A 27595-nucleotide genomic window follows, 5' to 3' on the forward strand; every position below is an offset into this window, starting at 1 on the left:
GCTGGCGTGTGATGCCATCCTGCTGCATTACTTTGACATGCAATAAATGTAAAAATTAGTAAAAATTGTTCTTAATTATGTTATGTAATGTCAATTTCTATTACTGATAACTTGGTAAGCATTGTTTGCTCATTTGTTACTTTGACATGCAATAAATGTAAAAATTAGTAAAATTGTTCTTAATTACGTACCGTATGTTATGTAATGTCAATTTCTATTACTGATAACTTGGTAAGCATTGTTTGCTCATTTGTTACTTTGACATGCAATAAATGTTAAAATTAGTAAAAATTGTTCTTAATTATGTTATGCAATGTCAATTTCTATTACTGATAACTTGGTAAGCATTGTTTGCTCATTTGTTGACAGCATGTGGCTGCTGACCCTCCTACATGCAAGGGTCTGTCCCAGCTGGTGGTGCAGCTCCTGCAGTTCATGGAGGACTCGTGTGGCACAAAAGCCACCAATCCTCCACTCGTCAAATTACCAGTGAGGGCTGCTTCTTCATTTCCTAGCTGCTGAAGTCCCATTCAGCACAATTCTCTCAGTTAAATCAAATAAAATATCTTTATAATCCTTTAACACTCTTGAAATATTATATATACAATTTGTATTTAAGTCTAGACTAAAGAATTAATTTTTAAAACAGTTTGTTTGTTTAAACTTGTCAATCTAATTCTGCCATAAAATGTAAATCAAGCTCAAAACCAATATAATGGTTTTAAGTTAATATAAATGATAAAATAGAAAATGAGTAATGTCCAGATCTCCTTGATATGGGTATGTATTATTTAAAATACATATGCTCATCAATTCTGTATTGCAGATGCGATGCTTCCTGGACTTCAAGCCAGACGGGGGCCTGTGTCACATCCTGAGCACCGTTTACAAGTACAAAACTGACCACAGCTGGCGGCGCTTTGACTTCCAAGTACTTAGTTTCTTTTGTTTGGGGTAGTCTTACATAACATGGTACCGTAGTCTTGCATAACATGGTAGTCTTGCACAACATGGTAGTCTTGTACATCATGGTAGTCTTGCATAACATGGTAGTCTTGCACAACATGGCAGTCTTGTACAACATGGTAGTCTTGCATAATATGGTAGTCTTGCACAACATGGATAGTCTTGCACAACATGATAGTCTTGCATAATATGGTTGTTGTGTACTTTAACTTTTTTATAGATTCTACTGATTTTTAGAAAATCTTTCAAAGTGCCAAAATCTAGAGTGATGAGAAGCACCTGAGCTATCACAAATGCAGATCATGCAATATTCTTCTAGTAACTTTCACATTAGACCTACGTAAATGACAGTTTTTACGTGTTAATTTAAAGTTATCCTAATTGATTAAAATTTAATTTTTCAAACATATGTTTATGCCTATCACTGAATATAGGTAGGTACCGTAGCTGTTGTAAGGATATCCACTAGAGAATGCTTTAATTTTTTCTGTAAGCCATTGTGTTGATTTGTCCACCCTTTCACTGAGCTAGAGAGGAGACGGCTAGGTAGTGACCAAAGATTTATTGATACCAACTTTTGATAACCTCGACATGATATTGTTTCTTAAATTCTTTTACTTAAATAGATACCTACATTAGTTTCATTGCTGCTGCATATTTTTTTTACATGTGGCTTAAGACACTACTGAAATTTCAAATCATTTCTGATTCCTCTATCACTTCAAATAACCTGTAATTTTATTTCAGTCTCCATCTAGACGTGAAGCCAACATTGAGTTGCTGCGATCTATCCTTGCCAACCTCGTGTCCTGTGGTGCATGGACGACCCCAAGCATCTTCATTCACGAGTCTGTTGACTCTGAGATGAAGAACGAACTTTGCGACATAGTCACTCGCCACAGCGGCAAAGTTGTTGGTGCGTACATATATGTTGATGCTTCATTTCTGTGCTGCCACCCGCCATAATGGCGAGGTTGCTAGTGCTTTTTGTGACATTTTCTTCCTGTGCATTGCAGTGCGGCATCATAATGCAGGCTTAAGAACTTGATGAATGTCACCTAAAATAATTATGAACTATTTTGACTGAAGTTATTAGGTTAGTTCCTTTACGCTTCAGGTCAGTGTTCAATTCTTAATCTGAGTTGATAGAAAGTCTGACATTTTTTTATTGAATTGTTGCTCATTCAATACGATCAAAGCATTTAAGTTACCGGTATGATGAGTAACAAATATTTTGTCTTAGAAATGATCTCGTGTATTGGTTTAGACTTTAGCTCATGCTCGTTCACACAGCATTCATCACTGCTTAGAATTGCGTGTTGAACCTGACTGCTTGCCTCCACACAGAAAGTTTGAGTGAAGCCACACACGTCGTGTATGACGAACAAGATCCTCTTGATGAGGAGTTTGCGCGCGGTGTGCTGCGCAGGGACAAGTCGACGCTCTTCCACTTCTATTACATGCCAGACTCCCACGACAACTGGGGCGTCAATGTCGAACTCGACTACGATCCTCCTTCCTCCCCGCCCATGCCGGAACAATCTCCTGTTAAAGTGAGATATGAAATGCTGCCTTAAGTTAGTATTTGCTTACTTTTCTTAAAACATTTGGCCATGATCTAGGTTTCATATTTTATATTTCCAGTGTAATTTTAAAAACATTAAATTATAATAAACAGTTGCAACCGCCATTTGTATCTGAAGGTCTGGGAAATTGGGCAAGTTTCTGTAGACAAATCATGCGTTTCAGTTAAATCTTGCAATCCTTGTTGCAGGTGTGTGCCAACTGGCTGCAGGACCTTGAGTCCTACAATGAGTGGATGAACGAGGAGGATTACACGGTGGATGAGAATGGAACGAAGCTAAAGCATCCTCACTGCCTGTCGGTGGAGGATACCATGGCACTCTCCGACCCCGACAGGAAGAAGAAGGAAACCAAGACCGCCAGCAAGAAGAGGCCCAGGAGCCCACCCTCTCCTCGCGCCGGGGGCAGGAGGAAAGGGTAATGTATTTCTTTATTGATGTTACGATGTAATTTATTTATTTTCTTTATCTAATAACGTCCTCTGAGCTTAGGGCCTGATATTGAATCGTTTTTTGGCATAGGTGTTCGAATCCATTGTAACATACTTGCTTGTTGCTCCGCTCGTTGACATTACTTCTCATTACAAGCATTATAATCCCTTACATGTTGGATTTGTCTGTTGTTTTCGCTGCGTCTGTTGTTTTCACTGCGTCTGTTGTTTTCACTATGTCTGTTGTTTTCACTCCGTCTGTTGTTTTCACTACGTCTGTTGTTTTCAATACGTCTGTTGTTTTCAATACGTCTGTTGTTTTCAATACGTCTGTTGTTTTCACTACGTCTGTTGTTTTCACTACGTCTGTTGTTTTCACTACGTCTGTTGTTTTCACTCCGTCTGTTGTTTTCACTATGTCTGTTGTTTTCACTCCGTCTGTTGTTTTAACTACGTCTACCGCCCCGTCCCCCGCCAAGCCCGCCAAGAAGTCCCGCCCTGACGACGAGGACGACCTTACGGCGGGACTGGAGGACCCGCCGCCCGAGCCCTGCGTCACCGAGGTCACCGCCGCTGCTACCGCCACCACCACTGCCACCGCTACCGTGGGCAGCAAAACTTCGTCGGGCGGCGGGACAAACACGGCCGTCACGGGGGCCTCTAAAGGCGCCACCTACCACGACATGGACGCCCAGGACCACGACAAGACCGATGTGGGGGCGCAGGTCCGGGCACAATTATTCATTATTGAGAAATTTTCAATATTAAATAGAGTATTATAACGATAGTAATTATCATACGGAGATAATGTTCACTTATAATGTATGGAAACATTCGAAAATATTATGTATACTGGTTACTGATGATTTGCAGAGGAAGACAAGGGCTTCATACAATCATCCAAACATTAATAAATATTAGATCACTATCAGACCGCATAATATTTCAATGTTGTTTATTCTGAGTTAATTTGTAATCTGTTGTTTATTTTGAGCAGCTAAGTGAGCCCGAGGACACGGCTACGGACCAGACGCACCACATCATCGTGCCCAGCTACAGCGCCTGGTTCGACTACAACGCCATCCACGCCATCGAAAAACGCGGCCTTCCTGAATTCTTCAATGGCAAGAATAAGAGCAAAACTCCTGAGATCTATTTGGCCTACAGGAACTTCATGATTGATACCTACAGGTGAGTTGTCTGGAGAAATATTTTTTTTTGTGCTTGGACTTAGGAGAATTATTTCTTTTGAAACCTACAGGTGAGTTCTTCAGTGGTGTTGATCATAAAAAGCCGGAATGTGATAAAGTTTGAGGCATTGTCTCACATAAAAAGTATTTTGTACTTGAGTTTAATGGAACCATAGCTCACTCGGAAACTCTTCATTTAACACTTATTTTCTTCAAATTGTTATATTGAATCGCTCCCCATTTTCAGAACAATTGAAGCACTTGACCACTGAAGACTGTTCAATTGAATCAATTAACCGCTGCAAACTGTTCAATTGATTCACTTTTTTGCTGCAGACTGTTCAATTGGAATCACTTGACCTCTGCAGACTGTTCAATTGAATCACTTGACCTCTGCAGACAGTTTTATTGATTCACTTGACCTCTGCAGACTGTTCAATTGAATCACTTGACCTCTGCAGACAGTTTTATTGATTCACTTGACCTCTGCGGACTGTTTAATTGATTCACTTCTCTGCTACACACCGTTAATTGGACCACTTGTGTGCAGGCTGAACCCAAGCGAGTACCTGACGAGTACGGCGTGTCGCCGCAACTTGGCGGGCGACGTGTGCGCCATCATGCGCGTGCACGCCTTCCTCGAGCAGTGGGGCCTCATCAACTACCAGGTGAGGCCTTCAGTAGCCCAGCCTTCCTCGAGCAGTGGGGCCTCATCAACTACCAGGTGAGGCCCTTAGTAGCCCGGCCTTCCTCGAGCAGTGGGGCCTCATCAACTACCAGGTTTTTCCCTCGCCTATGTCGAAATGATTCCAACACCTGAAAAGTATCATGGCTTAACCAGAACGCGGTCATTATAATTTCAGTCGACTCATGGAATAGGTGCCTTGAGGGCGATAAATTTGTTCGACAGTATATACCCCGGCTGTGATGTACCCAATCTTAGTCCATGACGCCCAACGCGACATCCGGCATGATATAGCTCGATCTGAAGCGCTAGCAACTAAGGCTACTAAAGCAAACAAACAAAACTATAATCCGATAATATATGATCAATCTTCCAGTTCACACAATCAGCTTCGTAATTCCACTTAGTTAATGGGGTCAGGTATAACTTATTGCCTTACATTTATTTTACTTGTTCCATTTCTTACACGACACATTTGTTGCAGGTCGACACAGACGCTCGCCCCACCCCCATGGGCCCGCCCCCAACTTCGCACTTCCACGTGTTGGCGGACTCACCCTCGGGACTGCAGAGCATCAACCCCATCAGAGTGAACCAGCCATGCGCTGCTAAGGTGCTTGACATCAAGCCCAAGACTGAGTCAGACTGCGGTATGTTATCTTTCATTTTCTACTCTAAGTCCCCTGTATATTGACAAGAATTTCTCTTGATACTGTTGATAACAGAATACCAGTGTATTGCAAAGCAACTTACGGTCATTACTCAAATTAATAATGAATGTATCACGGTGGCCAGAGCGTGGCTTATGAGCGTAGACCAAACCATGCTAAGATTGTATTTAAAAACCTACAGCAAAGAACATTGATAATTGACGGGAGTGCATTGATGAACGCCTTAATTACATAGCGAGCTAGTCTCACAGCAACATTATTATCCTCTAGGTATTATTTTGGTTATTTCTTTGCGCGATTTACCTCTTGACAAATTCTTCATGGGCGCAACGATTGTTCGGGTTTGTGCTGTAGTTCTTATATGAGAAGAACTAAAGTGTCGCGCTCTTCTAATTAACTCGATAGTGGAACTCCAGAAAAGCAATACTTTATAGCTTACTCATGTACTGATTACAGAAGTTGTCATTGCCACAATCAGAATCATATTCTCGTCTTTTTAAGAAGGTAAAAAATGATGAACATTTCGTCTAGATCTGTTTGGATAACTTTTTGAGAATGTATTGCCTGCGGCTTTCAGAATACAGATTTTTCAGGTAGCTTGCTGGTGCGGCGTATATTTGTGCGTCAACATTGGTACAATGTGGCGGAAGTTATTTCTTTATTCAAGTTCCAAATTGTTTGTTAACAGGCACGTCCCCGGGCGGGCCGACGCCTGGCGCAGACCTGGGACTGCGCATGGACCAGTACAGCAAGAAGAGCCTCAAGAACCGCGCCCCAAACGCCCAGACCAGAGACTGGACCGAGAAGGAGACCGTCCTCCTGCTGGAGGCGCTCGAGGTCGGTGCATGAGACTTGGTACACTCAGGAAAATAATGTGTCGCGTTCTCCTAAAACTGACACACTACCTGGATGTAGTGCTGATATGTCCTACTTCCTGGTCAAACTGTGTCAAGATGCCCATCACAAACAGGGAAAAATGTCGATTATTATTAGGACAAAGTCTCGCTCATTTCGCTGAGTGTGTGGTTATTTAAGCCAATATAAACTCATACTTTGCTCCTGGGAGACATCGATGCTATTAATGAATTTGCGATGGTATTATTATATATAATTTTGAATAATACTTTGTTTCTAAGTAATCTTTTATTTTATTCTGATGAATGGTTGATGTGGGATGTAAACAAGTTTATATGAATTGGATATTTGTGTCTTTATAATAAGCAAATCCGAGTATTGTTGTAAATATGAAGAAACTGAATGTATATGTGTTGATAGTATAGTTCAACATCACTATTTTAGTAAGATGTACAAGCCAATTATTGTTTTTTTTTTTTCAATACTAATTATTTTAATATTATTGTTTATACTTTTGTTCTCATTATTTGCCAAAAGTACTATACATCTCCCGATGATCCACCGACAGCTGTACAAGGACGACTGGAACAAAGTGTGCGAGCACGTGGGGTCCCGCACGCAGGATGAGTGCATCCTACACTTCCTGCGGCTGCCCATCGAGGATCCTTATTTGGAGGACGCCGGGGAGGCTGATCCTGTCATGGGGCCTCTACAGCATCAGCCCATCCCCTTCAGTAGGGCCGGCAACCCCATCATGTCAACCGTTGCCTTCCTGGCTTCAGTGGTGCGTGCTAAGTCTGTGGCTATGAGCTTACGTTGAGTCTTCTTATTTGCAGCTTCGTCTTCTGTGCCACACTGCAATTTTATATGTGTATTTTTTAACTGATAATGGGGCTGGTCTCTGAATCATTCTCAATGGAGATATGTCGAATTTACTTGCAGATGTCTTTGCTTTTATATTCTTGGCGAAGTTCAAGGCAACAATAATCCCTAAATCCATTCTTAGATCCTCTGCGTACTAACGGCAACTCTGATGAAGGTTGCTTAGTCTAAACGATTACGATATGAACTTCACAAATGTTGAGCAAAATGTTCGTGATCTTTGGACGAAGAGGCAAATTTCAATGAAGATAATCCCAGATGACTAATTTTATGTTGCAAGTCAGTAAAATAGTTACTGCTCCTGCTAATCTAATGTAGTGTTCAAATTAGTGGACGAGTTTCCATTCCATATAATAGAACCTGTCATTTACTCCTGTATTTCTGTCTAAAATTATGGATTACTAATGAGGTGCATCAATCTACGGGATGCATATTACCAGTTTAATCATTATACAACTGACTGTAACTCTCTTTACCAGGCCATTATATATAAATTGCATTGAGAACGAACGGTCTATGTATCCGTTAAGACTGAAGTTTGAAAAATTTAACAATATGACATGTACATGAATTTTGTATTAAAAAGGGAATTATACTTGCGACGAGGCTCATTACAGCAGTTATATATAATGCAGGTTGACCCGCGCATCGCAGCGGCCGCAGCGTCAGCCGCCATGACGGAGTTCTGCCGCATCAAGGAGGAGGTCCCAGCGGCGCTGCTGGACTCGCACGTTCGCACCGTCGCATCCAACGTGGCCGCCGGTAACGCTCCCGACGGCAACCTGGGACTCGACAAAACCGGCATCGCCGGAACTACCACCGACGATGAAGACAAAGAGAAGGACGCCGTCAGTAAAGATGGCGCCGTGGCGACCACGCCTGAGAAGAGCGAGGAAAAGATGCAGGTTGATGGTGAGGAGAAAGACTCTGCCGAAGCAAGCAAAGGAGCTGAGGAGGAGAAGAAAACGGCAGAGTCTGAGGACACCGAGAAGAAGGATGAGGTGTCTGGGGACGTGAGTAAAGACGCGACGAAGTCTGAAGCCAATAAATCTGGGGAAGACGGCAAGGTGAAGAGTGAGGAGAAGGACAGTGACAAAAAAGAGACATCAACGAAGGACCCTTCTGAGGAAGAGGACAAAAGGCAGGCCGTTGAGAAGCTGCGAAAAGACGCGAGTGTGCAGCAAGCAGCAGCAGCAGCCTTGGGTGCAGCAGCTGTGAAGGCGAAGCATCTCGCCGCCGTAGAGGAGCGCAAAATAAAAAGCCTTGTGGCTTTGCTTGTCGAAACTCAAATGAAGAAACTTGAGATAAAACTCCGGCACTTTGAGGAGCTCGAGACAATCATGGACCGTGAGAGGGAGAGCCTGGAGCTGCAGCGGCAGCAGCTGCTACAGGAGCAGCAGCAGTTCCACCTGGAGCAGCTTAAAGCTGCCGAGCTTCGTGCCAGACAACACGCGCTGCATCAGCTGCACCAACAACAGCAGCAACAGCACAGCAATCCCAGCACACCTGGCGCTGCAGCTGCTGCAGCACCTGCTGCCACAGCTGTCTCTCATTGAGCTGGTGCTGGATCTACTTCGCTGTGCGCCGACTCCCATGCGTTCATCTGCAGGAGACCGGCAGAAGCACGAGGTGTTTTTTTATGCTAAAATTTATAGACAAGGAATTGTATTGAACGCGATTCTTCTCTTCAATTATTGTTTGGAACGACTGCGCTTCTCACGCTCCGATAGTCGAACGTGCTTTGGATTTTTTGATACATTTTTAATAGGTTCCTGGTTTATCCATTATTTTCTTTTCTCTTTGTTACTTTGCTTAGTGACGCTGGTGGCATTCCAAATCAACTCTTGAGTAAATGATGCGTGATTGTGAGCCCACACCATAGGATCAATTTGCTGTGTTCATCTTTTCTTGTCAAAAGTTGTTAATAGCTGTCCTCCAGTCGCGCGTTGTCTGGCGCTAAGCCATTCATTGAAATAAAATTAAAACTAGAACCGTACCAAGCGATCATTGTAGCCTTCGTATTCCTCTTATGGACAAGAAACGGGCACCCCCAGAAATTTCATTCGGTTCAGTCGAGTTATGTTCATCAATGTACCGTAACTGGCGCTACTCTGAACCAAGCTTGAAATCTCTGGTTTCGTTCCAGTTTAGGCACGTGATCTCTAAACCGTTTCGTACGTAGCAAGCTTCGTGCGTGAGTGCCGCTGGGCTCCAGGCTGTCTTCGTGACCTGAACTTGTAATTTAGTGAAGCTCTTTAAGTGAGTAATTAGATCTTGTGTAAGCTTAACATGATCGGCATATTTGAGCCGAGTGCTGTATCTCGCTGACTGCTGATTACGGCTGTAGGTTTTGTCTTATATCAAGACGAATTTAATTGTTTCTTGCTCTCAGGAATACATTCATTTTCCAAGTAATTTAATTCGGCGCTGAGCTAACGCGAGACATGGCTCCGGTTATTTGTCTATGCGGAGCTGACGATGTCATTTTTAAAAATAAAATAAATTTATTAACCGGGCGTTTACATTTCAACCTTAACGAACATCCGTGATCAGATTTATGGCGCTTCCTGATTTCTGTATAACGACAGTTCGTACATCAGGTCCTCATTACGAAATGTTACCACTTCGCTCTTTCCATTTGTTCAAGAAGCTTGAAAAACGAATGATAATTGTGCGAAAAGATTAAGGCTCATTGCACAGATATAATACCCGTCCCCCTATGCCCTCTGGTCCCGATGAGAACAGAGATTTCTGAGCTGTTGCAGAAGAACATAAGGACCCTGCAGAATGAAGTCATTCTGGACCTACGAAGTCATTCTGGACCTATGAAGTCATTTATGATCTTTGGACTGAAGTTATTCATGTTCTTAACCATTCAGGCCCGCCAGTGAAGCAATTGCTTTTGGTCAAATTTTAATACGGGTATCAATAGAATATCTTGGACGTTTCAAAAATTGTACATTGAATAGAGAATAACTCAAACAATCCGTCTTACTGTCGGAAGCTGTGATACTGACGACTAAGATACTCGAATCGTCTACATCTTTGATCGAACATGCGAAGTAACGGATGCATGTTTCAAAACTGTTACGTTCCATGCCACTTATATCCCTATAATTGACAAGCATCAAATGACAATCGCGAGAACCCAGCAATGCGTAAAATTTGCCGAGGTGTGCGACTCCATATTTGTTAATACAAGAGCGTTCACGTATAACCAGAGTAAATAGGTTTTTCATGCGTAAGGTGAACGATGGTTAAACTATACTCGCCACGCTACGTTGGGTAGGACGGGAGGAGTCAACTTTGTTGATTTCGTGCATTGAGGTTAACGACATCCGAGTTTTCTTACTCGCACGACATGAATCTTGATTCCGTCATTTTAAGTGGTTGCCGAAGTGCCAAGCTGACACGTCTGAAGGACTCGTCTTGTGTACCTGTAGAGAGATTAGAGTATATTTGATCATGTAGTGCGGAGTGTTGCCGGCGGAACTCGGTGACGCACATTTAAATCATTACACTCCAGGGTTGCATAGTTTTCCAAATTGAATTAGAAGAATTATTGAGAGGAAGTTGAGCTTGCCTCGTTCACTTTTATGCTGATTATTGTAGCATCTAGCAGGTATCGAGCTAACCTCATTACCAGGAAGCCAATCTGCGTTCCTCTGATGGTTGATTTTGTTCAAACTCTGACTGCGATGTGCAGTAGTTTCCCGAAGGACTTGACGTAAGAGAAAGAGAACTGATCGTCCTGTGAATATTTCCATTTTATGCTTCAATTTCAACAGCGATGACACTAAACGCAAACTTTGTTGTTGAATTTTTATTGCCGGCAGATCTTGCACCACTAACTTATTATCTACGTTGAACGATTGGACTCGCCTGCTGGACGAAAGGGAGCCAGTGGATGCATTGTACCTCGATTTTGCCAAAGCATTTGACAGTGTTCCGCATGAGCGGCTGTTGCGTAAAGTGAAGTCCTTGGGGATTGAGGGAAACAAAATGGAAAAGAATCGGCGACAGGCCACATCAGGCCTACACTTCAGAGCCGACATCACTATGTTATGTTATGTTATGTTATGAATGCTCTAGCTTTCGTTGTAGAGAGAGTTTTCAATATTCTTGTTGGAACCTGTAAAATATTATTCATATTTCTATTTCAACTGTTCTAGCTGCAGGTGAAATTTATAGGTAAATAACTATTCAAATGTAGGATGATTTATCCTACTATCGTGATAACAGCTTTATAATGCATACAAATCGGTGCAGTCACCGCAAGTCGAAATTTTTTGAGCAGGTCTTGAGAGTAATGGCGCTCTTCGTTTATATTTTTGCAGCTCTGCAATTTTTTTACCAGCCGGGTGAGTCGTAAAGTAGTCAATCTTATTCGAATCTTGAGGTTCCTAGCATTGGAGCAATATTTAAACACTTGCTAAGAGGGTTGAGAGAGATTGGAAAGAAAGTCCATCTGGGCATGAATCATTTGTTTGTACATGAAACTAACCTTACTATTCCTCGACCCCGTTCAGTCGACGGCCATGTCACGCAGTTCAATGGCTCACTGTGGAGCTGTGCCGTGGTGGCAGGACAGCAATGGCTAGATTCTGATTTCGATGCCGAAAAAAAGCGTCTGTGCTCGCCACAGATGTTGGCCGCCGGGTATGACGCCCTCTCGCGCCGTGTCAACGATGTCTTCAGCAAAGCGTATCTCGAAGTGAAGCCCATTTCTGTGGACGAAAAGTATGAAATTCTTTGCGGAAGTTCAATGATTGCCCAATCGTCTCTGATATACGGGAAATTGAACAGAATTGAGAAGAGTTTAATCAAACTTGAACTGTTCCAAAAAAGCTTTATCAAATATTCCTACGATGTGACAGAGTTTAGGTTACAACTTTGCCAGAAATTGAACGTCTTGGCCACGGGTCGCTCACGGTCTTTGAAGGTCTACGATCCCTGCCAACCGTCGAACCTCACTGCCATCGATGCTCGGGACGTGGATTGGTCGGACAGGCTTGCGGCACTCAACCTCCAGAGAAGAGACATATCAATCATTATGAATAGTCTCGCTGACGGTATCGGATTAAGTAAAACGTATCCCAATGTAACTGCGCCTGCTAATGTGACGAGTTCCAATAGCATCTTAGAAGCAGCCAAAGAAGCTCTCATTATCAACGATCTTGCTCAGAACGTGACCCTGAGGAAACTTTCTGAAGACGTCCCTTTGCAGGGCCAGCGCAGCGAGATCATTCAGCTGACGTCTGACATCGAAGGTCTGGAGGTGAGTGGATACCGACGCTGTTCTGACGATAAAGCTGCAATATACGAGCGTATTTGTTTAGCTGAAAGAAACCTTTGAGGAGGTAGATGAGAATGAATTGCCGAATGCGGCATCAAACAGGTGAATAATTCGTAAATTCTCGTGTGCTATAAGCTTATGCTTACTAGAAGTTGAGAAGGTAACCACACAAATTTCAACCGTGTGGAGTGTGATTCAAGATTAGTCCAATTTTATCGTAAGCAATAAAATTTTGGGAGCTGCTCTGCTTGAATCTGAAGTTAAGGAGCCAATTCGGCTTCAAATTTAGCAGTTTTTCTAGACGAGTGGACTTATCGTATCTGAATATGCTTTTCTTTTTCTTTGTCTAGTTCGAGCCAAAACTTCGATACGAGAAAGACTTCGTTCCGTGTAGGAAAAGAGCTGTCGCCAACGGTTAGTGGCATGCATTAGTTTATAGTAACTGGAATTTTCATGCTAGAAATTTTATCGCACCTTTCTCTTTTGATTTTCATCCGACCTTTACTTCAGTGAATACGTTGCAAGAGTCAGCGCGTCTTGCGTTGTGCAAAATGTCTAAAATTTCTGAATAAATTACCTTGTACGAAGTATTAACGTCCCTTGCAGAGCTGCTGGTAAGTGGTTCACAAGCCATAAGTAACGCACCTTTTTTAGCTTTGAGTTTTTTCAAACTGTATACGCATCAGTAGCGATAATAGCACTTAGAATATTGCATGCTATTATCGCATATAAGTATCTGCTCAATTACTCAACAACCTAAACTAGCGGGACACTTCATGCTCCTGCTTGAGAAGGACTTGTCTAGGATGCACGTCGTTCAGTCTCTAGATAGCTAGCAGCAAACTAAGAGCAGTTCTGCACGCAGGATGTGGCACTAAGTACGAGACTAGAAGATTCAGGCGCATCGTCGGCGGCGAAGATGCTGAGCCCGGCGAGTGGCCCTGGATGGTAGTCATTAACCGTGCGTAAAAGTGCAATTTGCCTTTCTAATGATTACTAATTTGTGGTATAGGTTTGTTGTTTTGCATTCAAAAACTGATATCGGATATACCAATCGATTATTCTTGAAGTACGGAGCTTGATGACCGGTAACATTACTGTTAGAGAAGAGGAATCTATGCAAGGGCCGTTATAGGACAAGTATCCGAATACTCATTGAAGCCGTTGACGAATGATTTGCACATACAAACGAAGCATGATGTTCGCTTTGGTTCTCTCTGCAAGTTTCGCGCCCTGGCTTCAACGAAACTCGGCTGTGCGGCGGCTCCCTCATCAGCGACCGCTACGTGCTCACCGCAGGTCATTGCTTCCATGCCGCCCTGTGAGTGGCACCGATTTCCACTTTGGTGATTTCGTTCGATTGGTTGAACATGCTTGAAGATTCCATTAATTACTTTCAAATGCTTAGAAATGATATAGCGTAGTGATTTCGTGCACTGAAACGCTCATAAGTCGACACATTAGAATTTTGCTCATTAAATCGACGTTCGATGCACCCAAATGTATCGGTTTCTCCTAATCAGCAAGAGTAACTTGTGTTTAATCTCAGTAGTCAGATGGGCTCGGTTTCTCTCTCCTCGTTCACGGTGAAAGTTGGAGTAGTTTACTGGAACTCGTCCGTCGAACCCATCTCCATCAAGGCCATGCACATCGCCCCTCTTTACGACGACGACACCTTGACCGACGACTTAGCCCTCGTCAAGCTGGCCACGCCCGTCGTCTTTAACGAAACCGTCCAGCCGATCTGTCTGCCAGAGCGCTACGAGGACTTCATCGGCCAGTTGGCCTCCGTCACGGGCTGGGGCTATACTACACCGGGTCAGTCCTGCTGAAAGGTAGCAAGTTGATTTCGTATCTGAATTCTTCGAAATCAGCCTATGACTTTTCAGTCCATTTAAATTTCGGGCGAAATTTTAAATAGGGCCAGGTTCCCTTTCCACTTCTCAGTAGGTTAAAATATAATGCATTTAATTAAGCAAATAATAAAACTTTCTTTCATTGAACTCGCCGATGATTTCTTCGAAATCAGCCGATGATTTTTCAATTTGAATTTCTGACGAAATTTTATATAGGGTCCAGGTTCCCTTTCCACTTTTCAGTAGGTTAAAATATAATACATTTAAATGATCAAATAATAAAACTTTCTTTCGTTGAACTCGTAACCCTGTGCAGATGCCAAAGATTACAACGACATCCTGCAGCAGACGCAGGTGGAGGTGTTGCCGCAGCGTTCCTGCGCCAGTATCCTCGACCGGCAGATGGACGCTATCGAGCGCAGGAAGGGCATCATCTGCGCAGGCTTCGAGGACGGACGCAGCGACGCGTGCAAAGTGGGGGAGCGAAACTCAGACAGCAATACAAAAATTTAGAATATATTTGCCTGAAGTTGAGAATTTATTTACAAATTTCTTTTTGCATGATTTGTTCTTCCGTAAATATTTTCTGTGGTGTTAAACGTCAAAAGGGTCGGGGCATGCATTATTTACGGTTAAAGTACCTGGGTCAATATCCCTTGAAGTGTTCACTCTTTCATTCAATGCCAGTCTCCGTAGCCATTCATGAGCCCTGAACTAAAATTACTCCTAAATCTGTTAGTGGCCCGGAATGAACCATTTTCAACTGGTGTAGCATAGTTACTAAGTTTATTGGCTCAGTCGCTGTGTGCAAAATTTAATCCTTTGTGCAACTGCACTATACACTGAATAAAATTGCATTCCCTTATTCATTTTGTGAAAAATTTAGTAGTAGAATTACGCACACTCCACACAACCATTTTCCATCGCTGCTCTCACTCTTCCACTAAACCAACTCCTACCCCTACCTACCCTCACCCCTCCACCAAATCTGCCACCACCCCTACCCTCACCTCACCTCACCACCAAACCTACCCCACCGTTACCCCACCGCTACCCTTACGCCTCCTATTCCCAACCCACTCCCACTGAAACCCCCACCCATTCTCGAAACTCATTTTCCACCTCCATGCCCAACAGGGAGACAGCGGAGGTCCCCTGATGGTACAGACGACCTGCAATCAGTGGCTCCTCATTGGCGTGGTGTCGTTTGGCGAGAGCTGCTCTGTACCTGACCGGCCCGGCCTCTACGTGGACGTGGCGCGCTACATCGACTGGATCGTCGCCAACTCTGACCTCGGGAAGCGGAAACTTTCAGCTTCACCTGCGCAGGAGAAGCCCGTCCTTGGATGACCGTAAATGAGGGAGCCAAAGACGGAAGATTGCCGTCCCTAGGACAATTCTTCATGGTTCCATGGCTCGTATGGGTGACAAACTGAAGACTTGTATTGGCGCGTTGCACGCCAATCTTGCTCAGGCAGAAATGACATCAAGATTTCTGTGTCTAATGCCTGTCGATTTCCTCATATTTTCATTTAGAAAGATTAGGGAGTTGGTAAACTGTGCTAATGGCTGAGCAGAAACCTGGTTTTTGTCATTGTTAAAGCCGTTAGTCGGTTGGCTGAGTTGACCTAATCACGAGTGGGACCAAACATTTTAGTTCTGCAGCCTGGTGTAATCCGATTGAAGATTTATTGCGTTCACTCACAAAGCTGTTGTCTTCAGACTGCGTCTATTGGATAATACAAATTTTTATGTGGGCCAGCTTTAAGACATTTTATGTATTTTATTCCTGAATAAAAGTTGTATATTATCATTCAAGCCTTGCGTCAATTAAGTCAACTATATAAAGTCGTGGTGTGTAGATGAAACCCTTCAGTGAAGACGACGATAATATTTATTATAGTAGGTTATTGAAAAGAGGCCATCGTCGTCACTTTATTCTCTCTCGAACACTTCAACAAACTTGTATGCGACACATCAAGCACGTAACAAGATCTACTAACGTTGGGTACACAGCTGCTGTGTATGGGCTACCTATAGGGGTCAGGTTTTATACATACCCCATATTCTAACAGCACAAACAGTTCCGTAACATAACTTAATGCTAAGTCAGGTTAGGGCGCACACTATCGCATCCATCAAGATCGTTTCTCGACGCTATGTCGAAGATGATCCTGGCCACGAAGCTAACTGAAGAGCTAGTTGTGTTTCAAAACTTAGCGCAACATTCAACCGTGATATCACTTTCATCCCAGATGCTTGAACCGTCTAGTTTGGCGTCTAAGCAGTAGGAATCGTCAATAGATGTAAATTCATTCAATGCAGATGAACAAAGAATTGGTAAGATTTTGTGGTTGTAGAAGACGAAACGGCAAGAAGAAGCGGTGCACGACTGCACGTTGCAGGGGTTGCGGAGCTTGACGTGGAAGCCTAAGTCGGCCTAAGTTTAAAGTCTTCGTCTGAGGAAGCAGTCATCTCGAGCCACAAATTCATAAACTGAACTTGGTACATTTTTTTCAAATCTTGCACCGTATGATCAAGACGATAGATTGTACAAGGAAATGTTAAAAGTAATATTTGAAACTGTATCCAAGGCTCGTCATTTTTCTTCTCTAGTCAGTTACTCGAAAAGCGGCGACGCCCTACACCTTGCGTTCAAATTTCTTGTAACGCCGAAAAGAATTGATGGGTTATGTCCAAATGGTGACCCACTTTCCGATTCCAGTAGTCTCCGAAGAGCGTAATTGGAACTGATTCGTCTTTTTACCGCGCTAATCCTGGTCAGGATGGCCTATACGAAAGCTAAAAGTTCATCGCCAATTGGACAGTCCTCATCTCCGAGTGATCGAATCGCCCCAGGCGGTTGCCTCGCTGCAAACTCTGCCCCCACGCCCGCCGTCGACCCAGGGATGAGAGCGCTATAAATTACCTGCACCTGAACCTTAGGTCCTAATTGTGTCAAGTTTAGTACCTGCCGGTCCATGGCCGCTCTAGTTCTCCTCCTTCGCCAGGAGCTACCAGGACGTGCAGCGTGCACTTGCCGCTTATTTTAGACGCTGTAAGAAAAGCCGCAATTTTCAATGATAAAATTTATTATGTTTGCGATGTGCAAACTTCCAGCGCCTCACATTTACATGCTCCAGATCCTGATTACGTTATGGGAAAATTCTTCAATATTTGCGCGGCGCTGAAACGGTCTATCGCAGCTGCTGTGCTATAACTTGACGTGACGCCGCTGTGCAGGCTGTGCAGCACAGCAGGGACCAACCGACCCCTCATCTGACGCCGCTGTGCAGGCTGTACAGCACAGCAGGTGCCTGCCGACCTCTCATCTGACGCCGCTGTGCAGGCTGTACAGCACAGCAGGTGCCTGCCGACCCCTCATCTGACGCCGCTGTGCAGGCTGTACAGTTTCGCCCCCTCGTCGGGGTTGAAAGGGAGGCTGTCGGGGAGCGAGGGGGCGATACCTCCAAGTATGGTGGAAGGGGTGAGGGGGTCGTGGGGATGAGGGTAGTGGGGAGGAGACGAAGGGGGTGATAATGCATGGGTGCTGATCACCCCCAAGTGTGGGGCGACGTAGGGTGGGTAGCTGCCGCGATCTGTGGGGGACAATGATTAAACGTGAATAATTACCAAAAATATAGTATAATTATTACGCAGTTATGTAATATAATTATTACACAATTATATGGTGCAATTATTAGAAAATTGTGTAGTATAATGATTACAAAATTCTGGACGTATTATTACGGATCTGGATTATTCTGGCAAGTAATGATGGTTTCAGAAATTCGTCCCATTGTGCGATTATGATCGCTATTGTATCCTCTTCAGCTTTAGCTTTAAGATAGCCTCTATTAAGAACTCGTCTGACACAATTTGTTCAAAATTGCTGGCAATCACAATTACCCCAAAAAAATTCGACTCTCGTAAAAAAATTATAAGTATCTCTTGCTAAATCGAAGGATTATTGAAATGACAAGCAACAATAAACCATGCGCTATAATTGGTACTGAACCTAATTTCTTGAGAAGACGGTTTTTCATTGGTATGGCTCAATTTTATATTTAAAATTTTGTATAATTGTATGGCAAGACTTAGCTCCCTCGCTCTTTAATTAAGCGCGGCATAAGGGGAGGTAAACAAAATATTGGACTTGGTTACCGTAGACTTGTTACGCCAGGCATTAGTGGTTTACGTTCGCGTTACGTGCCGCCTTTCGTACCGTGGGGCGTACCCTAAACGCTGCACGAGAAACCAGGAGACTGGGGGTCCGTACTATCAAAAATTGTAGGTACACACAGCGGCCTATGTATCCGTAACGGCTAATTTTTCCTTTTTTGATTAGTGGATTTAGCTCGAAAAGCCATCAGTGATTGGCTGTCTGAATTACTTTTCGATAGTACGGCCCTGTGGGTAGAGATCGGCGTAATGTCGAGCTAACGACAAGCCTTATTGAGGCTCTTTACTACCAGCTGCCTTAAGTCTCCCAGCTACCAGCTGTTTTAAACCTTTACCAGCTGCAAAGAACTTGAGTTCATCGCGATGATTGTCCTCAACCGCGGTGCTGACAGCCGTCGGATCTGAGGTCATCGCTGCATAAGATGACGTCACGGGTGATAGCTGCGCTGCCATTGGCCCGAAAGATGACGTCACAGGTGATAACTGCGCTGCCATTGGCCCGAAAGATGACGTCACTGGTGATAACTGCGTTGCCATTGGTCCGAAAGATGACGTCACAGGTGACAGCTGAGTTGTCATTGGACCAAAGGATGACGTCACTTGGGACAGCTGTGACATGGGAGAGAATGACGTCATGCTCTCAGGAATGACGTCATAGCTGAACTTGGGGGTGAAGTAGTAGGGGGTGTCGTACTGTGGGGGGCTGGTCCACGCGGCCACGTGGGGAGAGCCTCCGTTTCCCCACGTCACTGGGGAGTAAAAATAAAACTTAAAAAAAATGAACGGTTCAAAAAGTCACAGTTTACTTCTTCAAATCTTAAACTTTCATTCTAACGCCAACTTTTTTAAACAAATTCTCTTCGATCAACCAGTTTCGTCCCTAATTCAACATAAGTTATCTTTTAACATTAAACTAAATTTTATAAACATTTATTCGTCAATATTATGTAATGGGTGAACCACTTGTAATCGCAATACAATACAAGTATTATGACTGGGGAACCAGCATCCCGTCCTCCCGCTTGCTGTCATTACAATGTTATTCCTACCTAAATGTTATAACAACAATGCTATTCCTAGCAGCGCGCTCACCAGACCTGCACGCTGCGAGAACTTTATCACAATGCTATTCCTACCAGCACACTCGCCAGACCTGCACGCTGCGAGAACGTCATTACAATGCTATTCCTACCAGCATACTGCGCCGCGGTCCTGCAGTAGTGATGGGGCCACATACGCAGTCGCCTCTCCTGTGCTGCGTGGTGATGGTGGTGGTGGTGGTGGTGGTGGAATGGGTGCTGGTTGTGTGCTGATGGTGTGGTGAAGTCATGTCGGTGTGGGGGCACGGTCTGGTGATGCTGGGGTGAGGTGTGATGACGGGTGATGTGGCCGGGGTCCAGGGGTGTAGGGGTTCCTAACCCCAAAGTGATGAGTGTCTCGGGGTCGCAGACGAACTTGTACACGTAGCGCTCGCCTGCCGCACATCATAATAAACATTTAATTCAATATTAAAAATGTTGTACCTAAAAATTTTAGGTTTTGCAAATGAAAAATATATAAAATCATTTCATTTCGTATGAAATGAAATATAAAAATATGAAAGATATTTCATTTCATATATTTTTTCATAAGAAGTATTTACTAATTATATATGATTTGCTAATAATTTCTCTTAAAATAAATGTAACGTGCGTCTGAATAATCTTTTTAGCGTGAAGCGACTCAATTGTTTCATAATTTTCTGCACATTGCATTTCTCGTAGCAATAGCATAACGCCGCCCCACCTGCCACCTTCTGCATGATGCCCTTCTCGTAGTAATAGCGTAGGGAGCGGCTGAGTTTGTCGTAGTTCATGGCGGGACGGTTCTTCTGCAGCCCCCAGCGCCGGGCGACCTGGTGTGGGGGGAAGGGGGGTGGGGGGTGGGCATGTTGACAATTATGAGAAGTAATATTGGAAAAATAGGTTGAAAATTCCTTGCTTTACATTCTAATTATTTACATATAGGCATGAGTAATTTCTGTTGCAAAACTCTCTTTTTTGCAGGTCATATCGATATTCTAATACATGCAAGCATATTTTTCTGGCGTAGCGTCCTATTTTGAGGCCAAGCCCCCAAAAGTCCCTAGTTCTTTGCGTATTTATAATGTATTCAGTAATTCAGTATTCTAATTAGTACTTGTCTAATTAGTATTAGTCATTAGCCAAGTATTCAGTTCCTTGTGAAAGATCTGAATACTTGACATTAAGAAACAGTTACATACCTCCTCTGGCTCAATGAGCTTGAACTCCATGCCTCGCCCGGTCCATGCGATGCACGACACGTTGACGGGGTCGTGCAACAACGCCACCAGAAACTGCCACAACTGTAGAGACCCTCTCCTGAACCCTGTCTGACTAGACCCGGCTGACGCGGAAGAACTTTGAGAAGGCATTTGATTTGATGGAATATTAGAATTCGTGTTGCCATGACCAAAGTTTGCGTCTGCGTCCATGCGTGACAAACTCGTGTGCTCGCTGGAAGCAGGAGTCCGCGCAACTTGATCTTCAATTGGAAGTTCGGAGTCTGAAAGACCGTCTTTTTCGCACGCTACGCTCGGTGGTTGTAGGTTCGTAAGTGGGACTTCTGGAGTCTCCAGATTCGACATGATTTCTTGATGCAAGCACTGTTGCTGCAAACATTCGCTGCTTCCTGAGGAGTGATTGGCGTCAACGTGGATCATGAGATTGTCGTCCGGATAATACGACGAATTCGACATGCAGGTTTGTCGTACCTGCTTGAAGTTGCGGAAGTCGCTCACCTCAAACTCCGGATCATGACAGTTTGAGGGATCTTCTGATGTTGTGCTGATGATCTGTAGCTGCTGTCCGTCATTAGCACTGTTTGGCTGATAACGCGGTAGTTGAGCTGCATTGTGGTGAGCATTACCATCTAGCGTGACTTCAGCTTGGGCAGATGGGAAATGTCGAGCTGAATGAAGAGAAGCTGAGCCCTCTGGTGACATCTGCTTCTCCCACTGCCGCTCTGCTGTCCCGCAATCTGCACATGACAACAGGCTGAATGTCTGCACGTGTTATCACATGACAGGTCTGCACGTGTTATCGGTGTTCTTAACTGCCACGCTCACTTGTTTGTACCCCGCATTCTACCACCAATTATTCTCCGTTCTATAACCTTCCTATTCTCTTGTACTGACTCCCTCACGTTGCTCAACCTTCGCACTTTAGCCATCACAATCTTATCTTCTACTTCCATCTTTCACTCTTTTTCCCACTCAATTTGTTGTGCCCTCCCACTCCGTTCCCCACCCCCCTAACCACCACCATCCTCTCACCCCTCTCCTACTCTCCCACACCTCATTAATGCTTGGCTGCCACATTCACGCCTCATTAGGCGCTGTGGCTGCTGACCCTCCGCTAACGAGCTGCTTAATGAAGGGTGCTGTCGTACTGCCATTGCCGCCTCGGGACGACGAACGACAAGTGACGTGTTTTTCTGGGACTTTTCTTCGAATTCCAGCTTTAGTATACATCAGTTAGCGACGTCATTTGTATTGCAGTGGCCGTCAGTGACGTCCTTTGAATTCCAGTGGCCGTCAATGACGTCCTTCGGAATTCCAGCGGCCGGCTGGTCAAGTGGCTCCTATGAATTCCAGCGGGCGCCAGTGACGTCCTATAAATTCCAGTGGCCAGCAGTGACGTCCTTTGAATTCAAGTGGCCGTCAGTGGCATCGCTGTGATGCAATTTCCAGGCGCCGTGGCCCTCGTATCCAGGATACCGCGCCCGGTTTGCCGTGTGGGTGGCCCTGCGTGGCGTGGGTGGCCCCGCGTAGCGTGGGTGGCCCCGCGTGGCGTGGGTGTCGTGGGTGGCCCCGCGTGTCGTGGGTGGCCCCGCGTGGCGTGGGTGTCGTGGGTGGCCCCGCGTGTCGTGGGTGGCGTGGGTGGCGTCAGGAAGCGCTGCCCTCACAACGCGTGGGGTCCCGTGAGGAGTTTTGCTGACGTCAGCCCTCACAACCCTCACACGACCCTCGTGAGTTATGAGTCACTGATCCGTGACTCCGAGGGCCGTGATTTTACGAGCAATAAATTCGAGGTGTCAGTAATTGACTCAGAATTGAATAATATAATCATTAGTTGTCCGTTATAATTTGACATGCAGCAATGTTATTTTTTCGATGCAACTGCTTTTGTTCTGATATAAATATAAGTTTTAAATTTCTTTCATTTGATGTCGTGATTCTGGATTTAAAAGCCACTTCAGTTTTAAAAGTTTCAGAAACTTTTTTCAGAAAGTTTTAAAATCTATCCTTTTTTCTAGGAAATTTTTAGAACATGACTGCAAAAGGCAATATATTTTGCCCGTTACGGTCTATTTAAATAAAAAAGCACGCAGGAAAATATTCTGAATTTCTGGTCGTCTTGAAAGATTTAAATGCTCGTAAAAAAGAAGTGGCAATTCGCTCTCTGTTTATTTTTAAAAGTGCCACGCCTGCCACCGCAGGACTTGACCATGCCACGCCTGCCACCGCATGACTTTGACCATGCCACGCCTGCCACCGCAGGACTTGACCATGCCACGCCTGTCACCGCAGGACTTGGACCATGCCACGCCTGTCAACGCAGGACTTGACCATGCCACGCCTGCCACCGCAGGACTTGACCATGCCACGCCTGTCAACGCAGGACTTGACCATGCCACGCCTGTCAACGCAGGACTTGACCATGCCACGCCTGTCAACGCAGGACTTGACCATGCCACGCCTGTCAACGCAGGACTTGACCATGCCACGCCTGTCAACGCAGGACTTGACCATGCCACGCCTGTCAACGCAGGACTTGACCATGCCACGCCTGTCAACGCAGGACTTGACCATGCCACGCCTGTCAACGCAGGACTTGACCATGCCACGCCTGTCAACGCAGGACTTGACCATGCCACGCCTGTCAACGCAGGACTTGACCATGCCACGCCTGTCAACGCAGGACTTGACCATGCCACGCCTGTCAACGCAGGACTTGACCATGCCACGCCTGTCAACGCAGGACTTGACCATGCCACGCCTGTCAACGCAGGACTTGACCATGCCACGCCTGTCAACGCAGGACTTGACCATGCCACGCCTGTCAACGCAGGACTTGACCATGCCACGCCTGTCAACGCAGGACTTGACCATGCCACGCCTGTCAACGCAGGACTTGACCATGCCACGCCTGTCAACGCAGGACTTGACCATGCCACGCCTGTCAACGCAGGACTTGACCATGCCACGCCTGTCAACGCAGGACTTGACCATGCCACGCCTGTCAACGCAGGACTTGACCATGCCACGCCTGTCAACGCAGGACTTGACCATGCCACGCCTGTCAACGCAGGACTTGACCATGCCACGCCTGTCAACGCAGGACTTGACCATGCCACGCCTGTCAACGCAGGACTTGACCATGCCACGCCTGTCAACGCAGGACTTGACCATGCCACGCCTGTCAACGCAGGACTTGACCATGCCACGCCTGTCAACGCAGGACTTGACCATGCCACGCCTGTCAACGCAGGACTTGACCATGCCACGCCTGTCAACGCAGGACTTGACCATGCCACGCCTGTCAACGCAGGACTTGACCATGCCACGCCTGTCAACGCAGGACTTGACCATGCCACGCCTGTCAACGCAGGACTTGACCATGCCACGCCTGTCAACGCAGGACTTGACCATGCCACGCCTGTCAACGCAGGACTTGACCATGCCACGCCTGTCAACGCAGGACTTGACCATGCCACGCCTGCCNCTGTCTCTTATACACATCTAGATGTGTATAAGAGACAGGAGTGGGACTGAGAGGGCGGGGGGTGAGTGGGACTGAGAGAGTGGGGGTTAGTGGGACTGAGAGGGCGGGGGTGAGTGGGACTGAGAGAGCGGGGGGTGAAAGTGGCAGCAACTGTGGCATCAACAGTGGCAGCAACTGTGGCAGCAACTGTGGCAGCAACTGTGGCATCAACAGTGGCAGCAACAGTGGCAGCAACTGTGGCAGCAACTGTGGCAGCAACTGTGGCAGCAACTGTGGCAGCAACTGTGGCATCAACAGTGGCAGCAACTGTGGCAGCAACAGGGGCAAATGCAACATGATAGCCCCTGTGGCAAATGCAGCAAACACAACGAATTGACAGCGGAGGGGGTGGAGGGAAAGGAGGAGAGGAGGGGAGGGGGGAGGGGAAAGTGAGGGGGGTCCTCAAGGGGGCGTAGAACCCGAACAAAATGGCGGCCTGCGCTCCGGCCACATTGAGCCGATGTCGGAGGTAGAGGTCGGTATAATGTCGTACTGTCATACAATGTCGGGTTACAATGACGGGTACAATGCTACTATGTCGGGTTACAATGGCGGTACAATGCCCACAATGTCGGGCCACAATGACGGGTACAATGCCACTATGTCGGGCCACAATGACGGGTACAATGCCACTATGTTGGGTTACAATGACGGGTACAATGCCCACAATATCGGGTTACAATGATGATACAATGTCCACAATGTCGGGCTACAATGACGGGTACAATGCCACTATGTCGGGTTACAATGACGGGTACAATGCCACTATGTCGGGTTACAATGACGGGTACAATGCCACTATGTTGGGTTACAATGACGGTACAATGCCCACAATATCGGGTTACAATGATGATACAATGTCCACAATGTCGGGCTACAATGACGGTACAATGCCACTATGTCGGGTTACAATGACGGGTACAATGCCACACAATGTCGGTTTACAATGGCTGTTCATTGTCGCACAATGGACATTACAATTCTTAGTATATTTAGTATATATTTCGAGTGTAGCAGTCCCAGGCCGCGCTGGAGAGCCGCCGCTGTATTCCGCCGCCCTCAGCGCCGGCAGGCAAGTCGTCCTCCCAGCCGAGGTGTCGGGGGCCTGGCCATGACTACCGCACCTCTGGCCTCAGTTAGGCCAGCTGATGCCCTCAGTTAGATCAGTTAATGTCTTCAGTTGGGCCAACTGATGCCCTCAGTTAGATCAGCTAATGTCTTCAGTTGGGCCAGCTGATGCCCTCAGTTAGATCAGCTAATACCTTCAGTTGGGCCAGCTTGTAGGTGCAGGCTGTTATTATGGTGTTTATCGCTTGCTCGTAGTCCAGGTTTAGTTTATAATGTAGCTCATGCCCTCAGCTGATGCAGCTGATCAGAAATTGTGCTCAGAGCGTCTAGTCGTCTCTCTAAGGACTCTAGGGTGAGCTCATCCTCCCTTAAATTCTTTGGCAATACGTTAAACAACCTCGACTCCGCCACGAAACGAGATCCTTCCCGCAGGTATTGATATCTGACAGCAGATCTGTTACGTAAAGATGGTATCATGCAGTCTCCCCTTTCTCTCGTTATGGTATGTTTCAATCGTGATTGTCTCGCTTTTAAAGTTTGTTGCCATTCCGGTTATCATTTTACACAGAATTTTTTGTATACAGAATGACATACCTCTCTCGTCTCCTCTGCAGTGAGTGTAACAGACCGCACGCGCTTCAACCTTTCCCAGTAGATCAACTTCTCCATCCCTCTGATCCTGGAAGTGAAGGTTCGCTGGACACTTTCCAGTTGCCGCTCAAGCTTCTAATTTGTTTAATAAATTCAGGACCCGTAGCAATATTTCTTGCCTCACTTGCGCCGAGGACACTACAATAACAATACCGCACATGCCGCGTTTGCATCCCGTATCTATTTATCAGTTATCGTTTATCGTATGATGCGGTGCAGAGCCTGCGTGAAGTCTACGCGCTATAAACGCCACATTCAATTTACCGCGCATTTTCACTCATTTTTCTCTCGCATGTCATTAGGAGAGGTCAGGACTTTGTTACTGTTGAAAACTGTTTATAGAAATTAAACTAATAAAACTTAAATTGCTGGGTCTTGTTTGGCTAGAGATGATTTCACTTTTTGATGAAATTAATTCAGGATAAGCACTGAATAATGGTGCAAATGTGGCACCAAATGGCCATGCGTCGATGGTCGGTCTCACGATTTAATTTAAATAGTTATTTCATCAAGCCTTAATTTGACCAAGTAAAAAGTTCTTTTATACTTTGCCACTTCAATAAACCAACAAATTATTTATATCGGGACAGTATTTATGTTCCAAATTTCCGTTATAAAGCCACAATTTTCAAAATCTTTATATATTCACGAAGGCTCAGTTCAAATGAAAGCTTATCGAGAAATTTTCTGGTCCTAACCGTAAAAGACATAGATTTTTTTAGTCTGTTTTTGGCATCGTGAATGATTTAGTCAGCACAGAGCCTGTGGCATCGTGGCTTGGCCGTGGATGTTTTAGCCACAGAGCCTGTGGCGCCGTGTTTTAGCCACATCGCCTAAAGTGGCGCGGAGAAGCTGGCCAGTTCCGGCCATTAGGTCAGCGGATAAGCCAACGGCTCAGCGGCTCAGCGGCTCAGCCTCATCGCTGTCTTGAGCAGGAGCAAGGCTGGCTTTTTTGCTCGCACGTTTTGGCTTATTGGATTAGCTGAGCGTGACTCAGTGGGTGTCTCTATCGCCGCCACTGACCTGCCACTGAGTGGCCACTTAGAGGACCATAGCCCCGTCGCTGCCTTGCCACTGACCTGCCACTGAGTGGCCACTTAGAGGACCATAGCCCCGTCGCTGCCTTGCCACTGACCTGCCACTGAGTTGGATCTACCCTCACACTCTCCTGCATCGCATAACCCACTGACATTCCACTGAGTGAGCCACTGCCCCGCCACTAAGCTAAAATTGTCCTGCAACTCAGTGCCCACTGACCTGTCACTGAGTGAAGCCACTGACCTGCCACTGAGTGGAGCCACTGACCTGCCACTGAGTGGAGCCACTGACCTGCCACTGAGTGGAGCCACTGACCTGCCACTGAGTGGAGCCACTGACCTGCCACTGAGTGGAGCCACTGACCTGCCACTGAGTGGAGCCACTGACCTGCCACTGAGTGGAGCCACTGACCTGCC

At 45.6% G+C, this 27595-nt stretch overlaps 3 protein-coding genes across 3 annotated transcripts; all 3 read left to right on the plus strand.

Moving 5' to 3' along the window:
* Nucleotides 1-369: 369 nt before the first annotated feature.
* On the plus strand, nucleotides 370-9774 carry LOC108664390 (SWI/SNF complex subunit SMARCC2; the record flags this gene model as incomplete). Its single annotated transcript, XM_018150968.2, is given in 12 exon segments — nucleotides 370-489; nucleotides 827-931; nucleotides 1714-1882; nucleotides 2314-2519; nucleotides 2741-2967; nucleotides 3138-3705; nucleotides 3978-4171; nucleotides 4721-4838; nucleotides 5340-5505; nucleotides 6215-6363; nucleotides 6950-7165; nucleotides 7899-9774. Coding segments are annotated over 12 exon segments (3159 nt in total), but the record flags the coding sequence as incomplete, so codon positions are not given.
* A 1631-nt stretch (nucleotides 9775-11405) lies between these two features.
* On the plus strand, nucleotides 11406-16233 carry LOC108664381 (transmembrane protease serine 11D). The gene is made up of 8 exons (XM_018150959.2): nucleotides 11406-11624; nucleotides 11793-12541; nucleotides 12910-12973; nucleotides 13425-13520; nucleotides 13784-13880; nucleotides 14109-14377; nucleotides 14732-14889; nucleotides 15553-16233. The coding sequence occupies exons 1-8, from the start codon at nucleotides 11513-11515 to the stop codon at nucleotides 15763-15765; spliced, it is 1758 nt and encodes a 585-aa protein (XP_018006448.1). The 5' UTR covers nucleotides 11406-11512; the 3' UTR covers nucleotides 15766-16233.
* A 6904-nt stretch (nucleotides 16234-23137) lies between these two features.
* Nucleotides 23138-24433, plus strand: LOC108664385 (mucin-1-like). The gene has a single exon (XM_018150963.1). The coding sequence runs from the start codon at nucleotides 23138-23140 to the stop codon at nucleotides 24431-24433; it is 1296 nt and encodes a 431-aa protein (XP_018006452.1).
* Nucleotides 24434-27595: the final 3162 nt, after the last annotated feature.

Source organism: Hyalella azteca, unplaced genomic scaffold (genome assembly GCF_000764305.2).
Source record: "Hyalella azteca isolate HAZT.00-mixed unplaced genomic scaffold, Hazt_2.0.2 contig8441, whole genome shotgun sequence".
NCBI lineage: Eukaryota > Metazoa > Arthropoda > Malacostraca > Amphipoda > Hyalellidae > Hyalella > Hyalella azteca.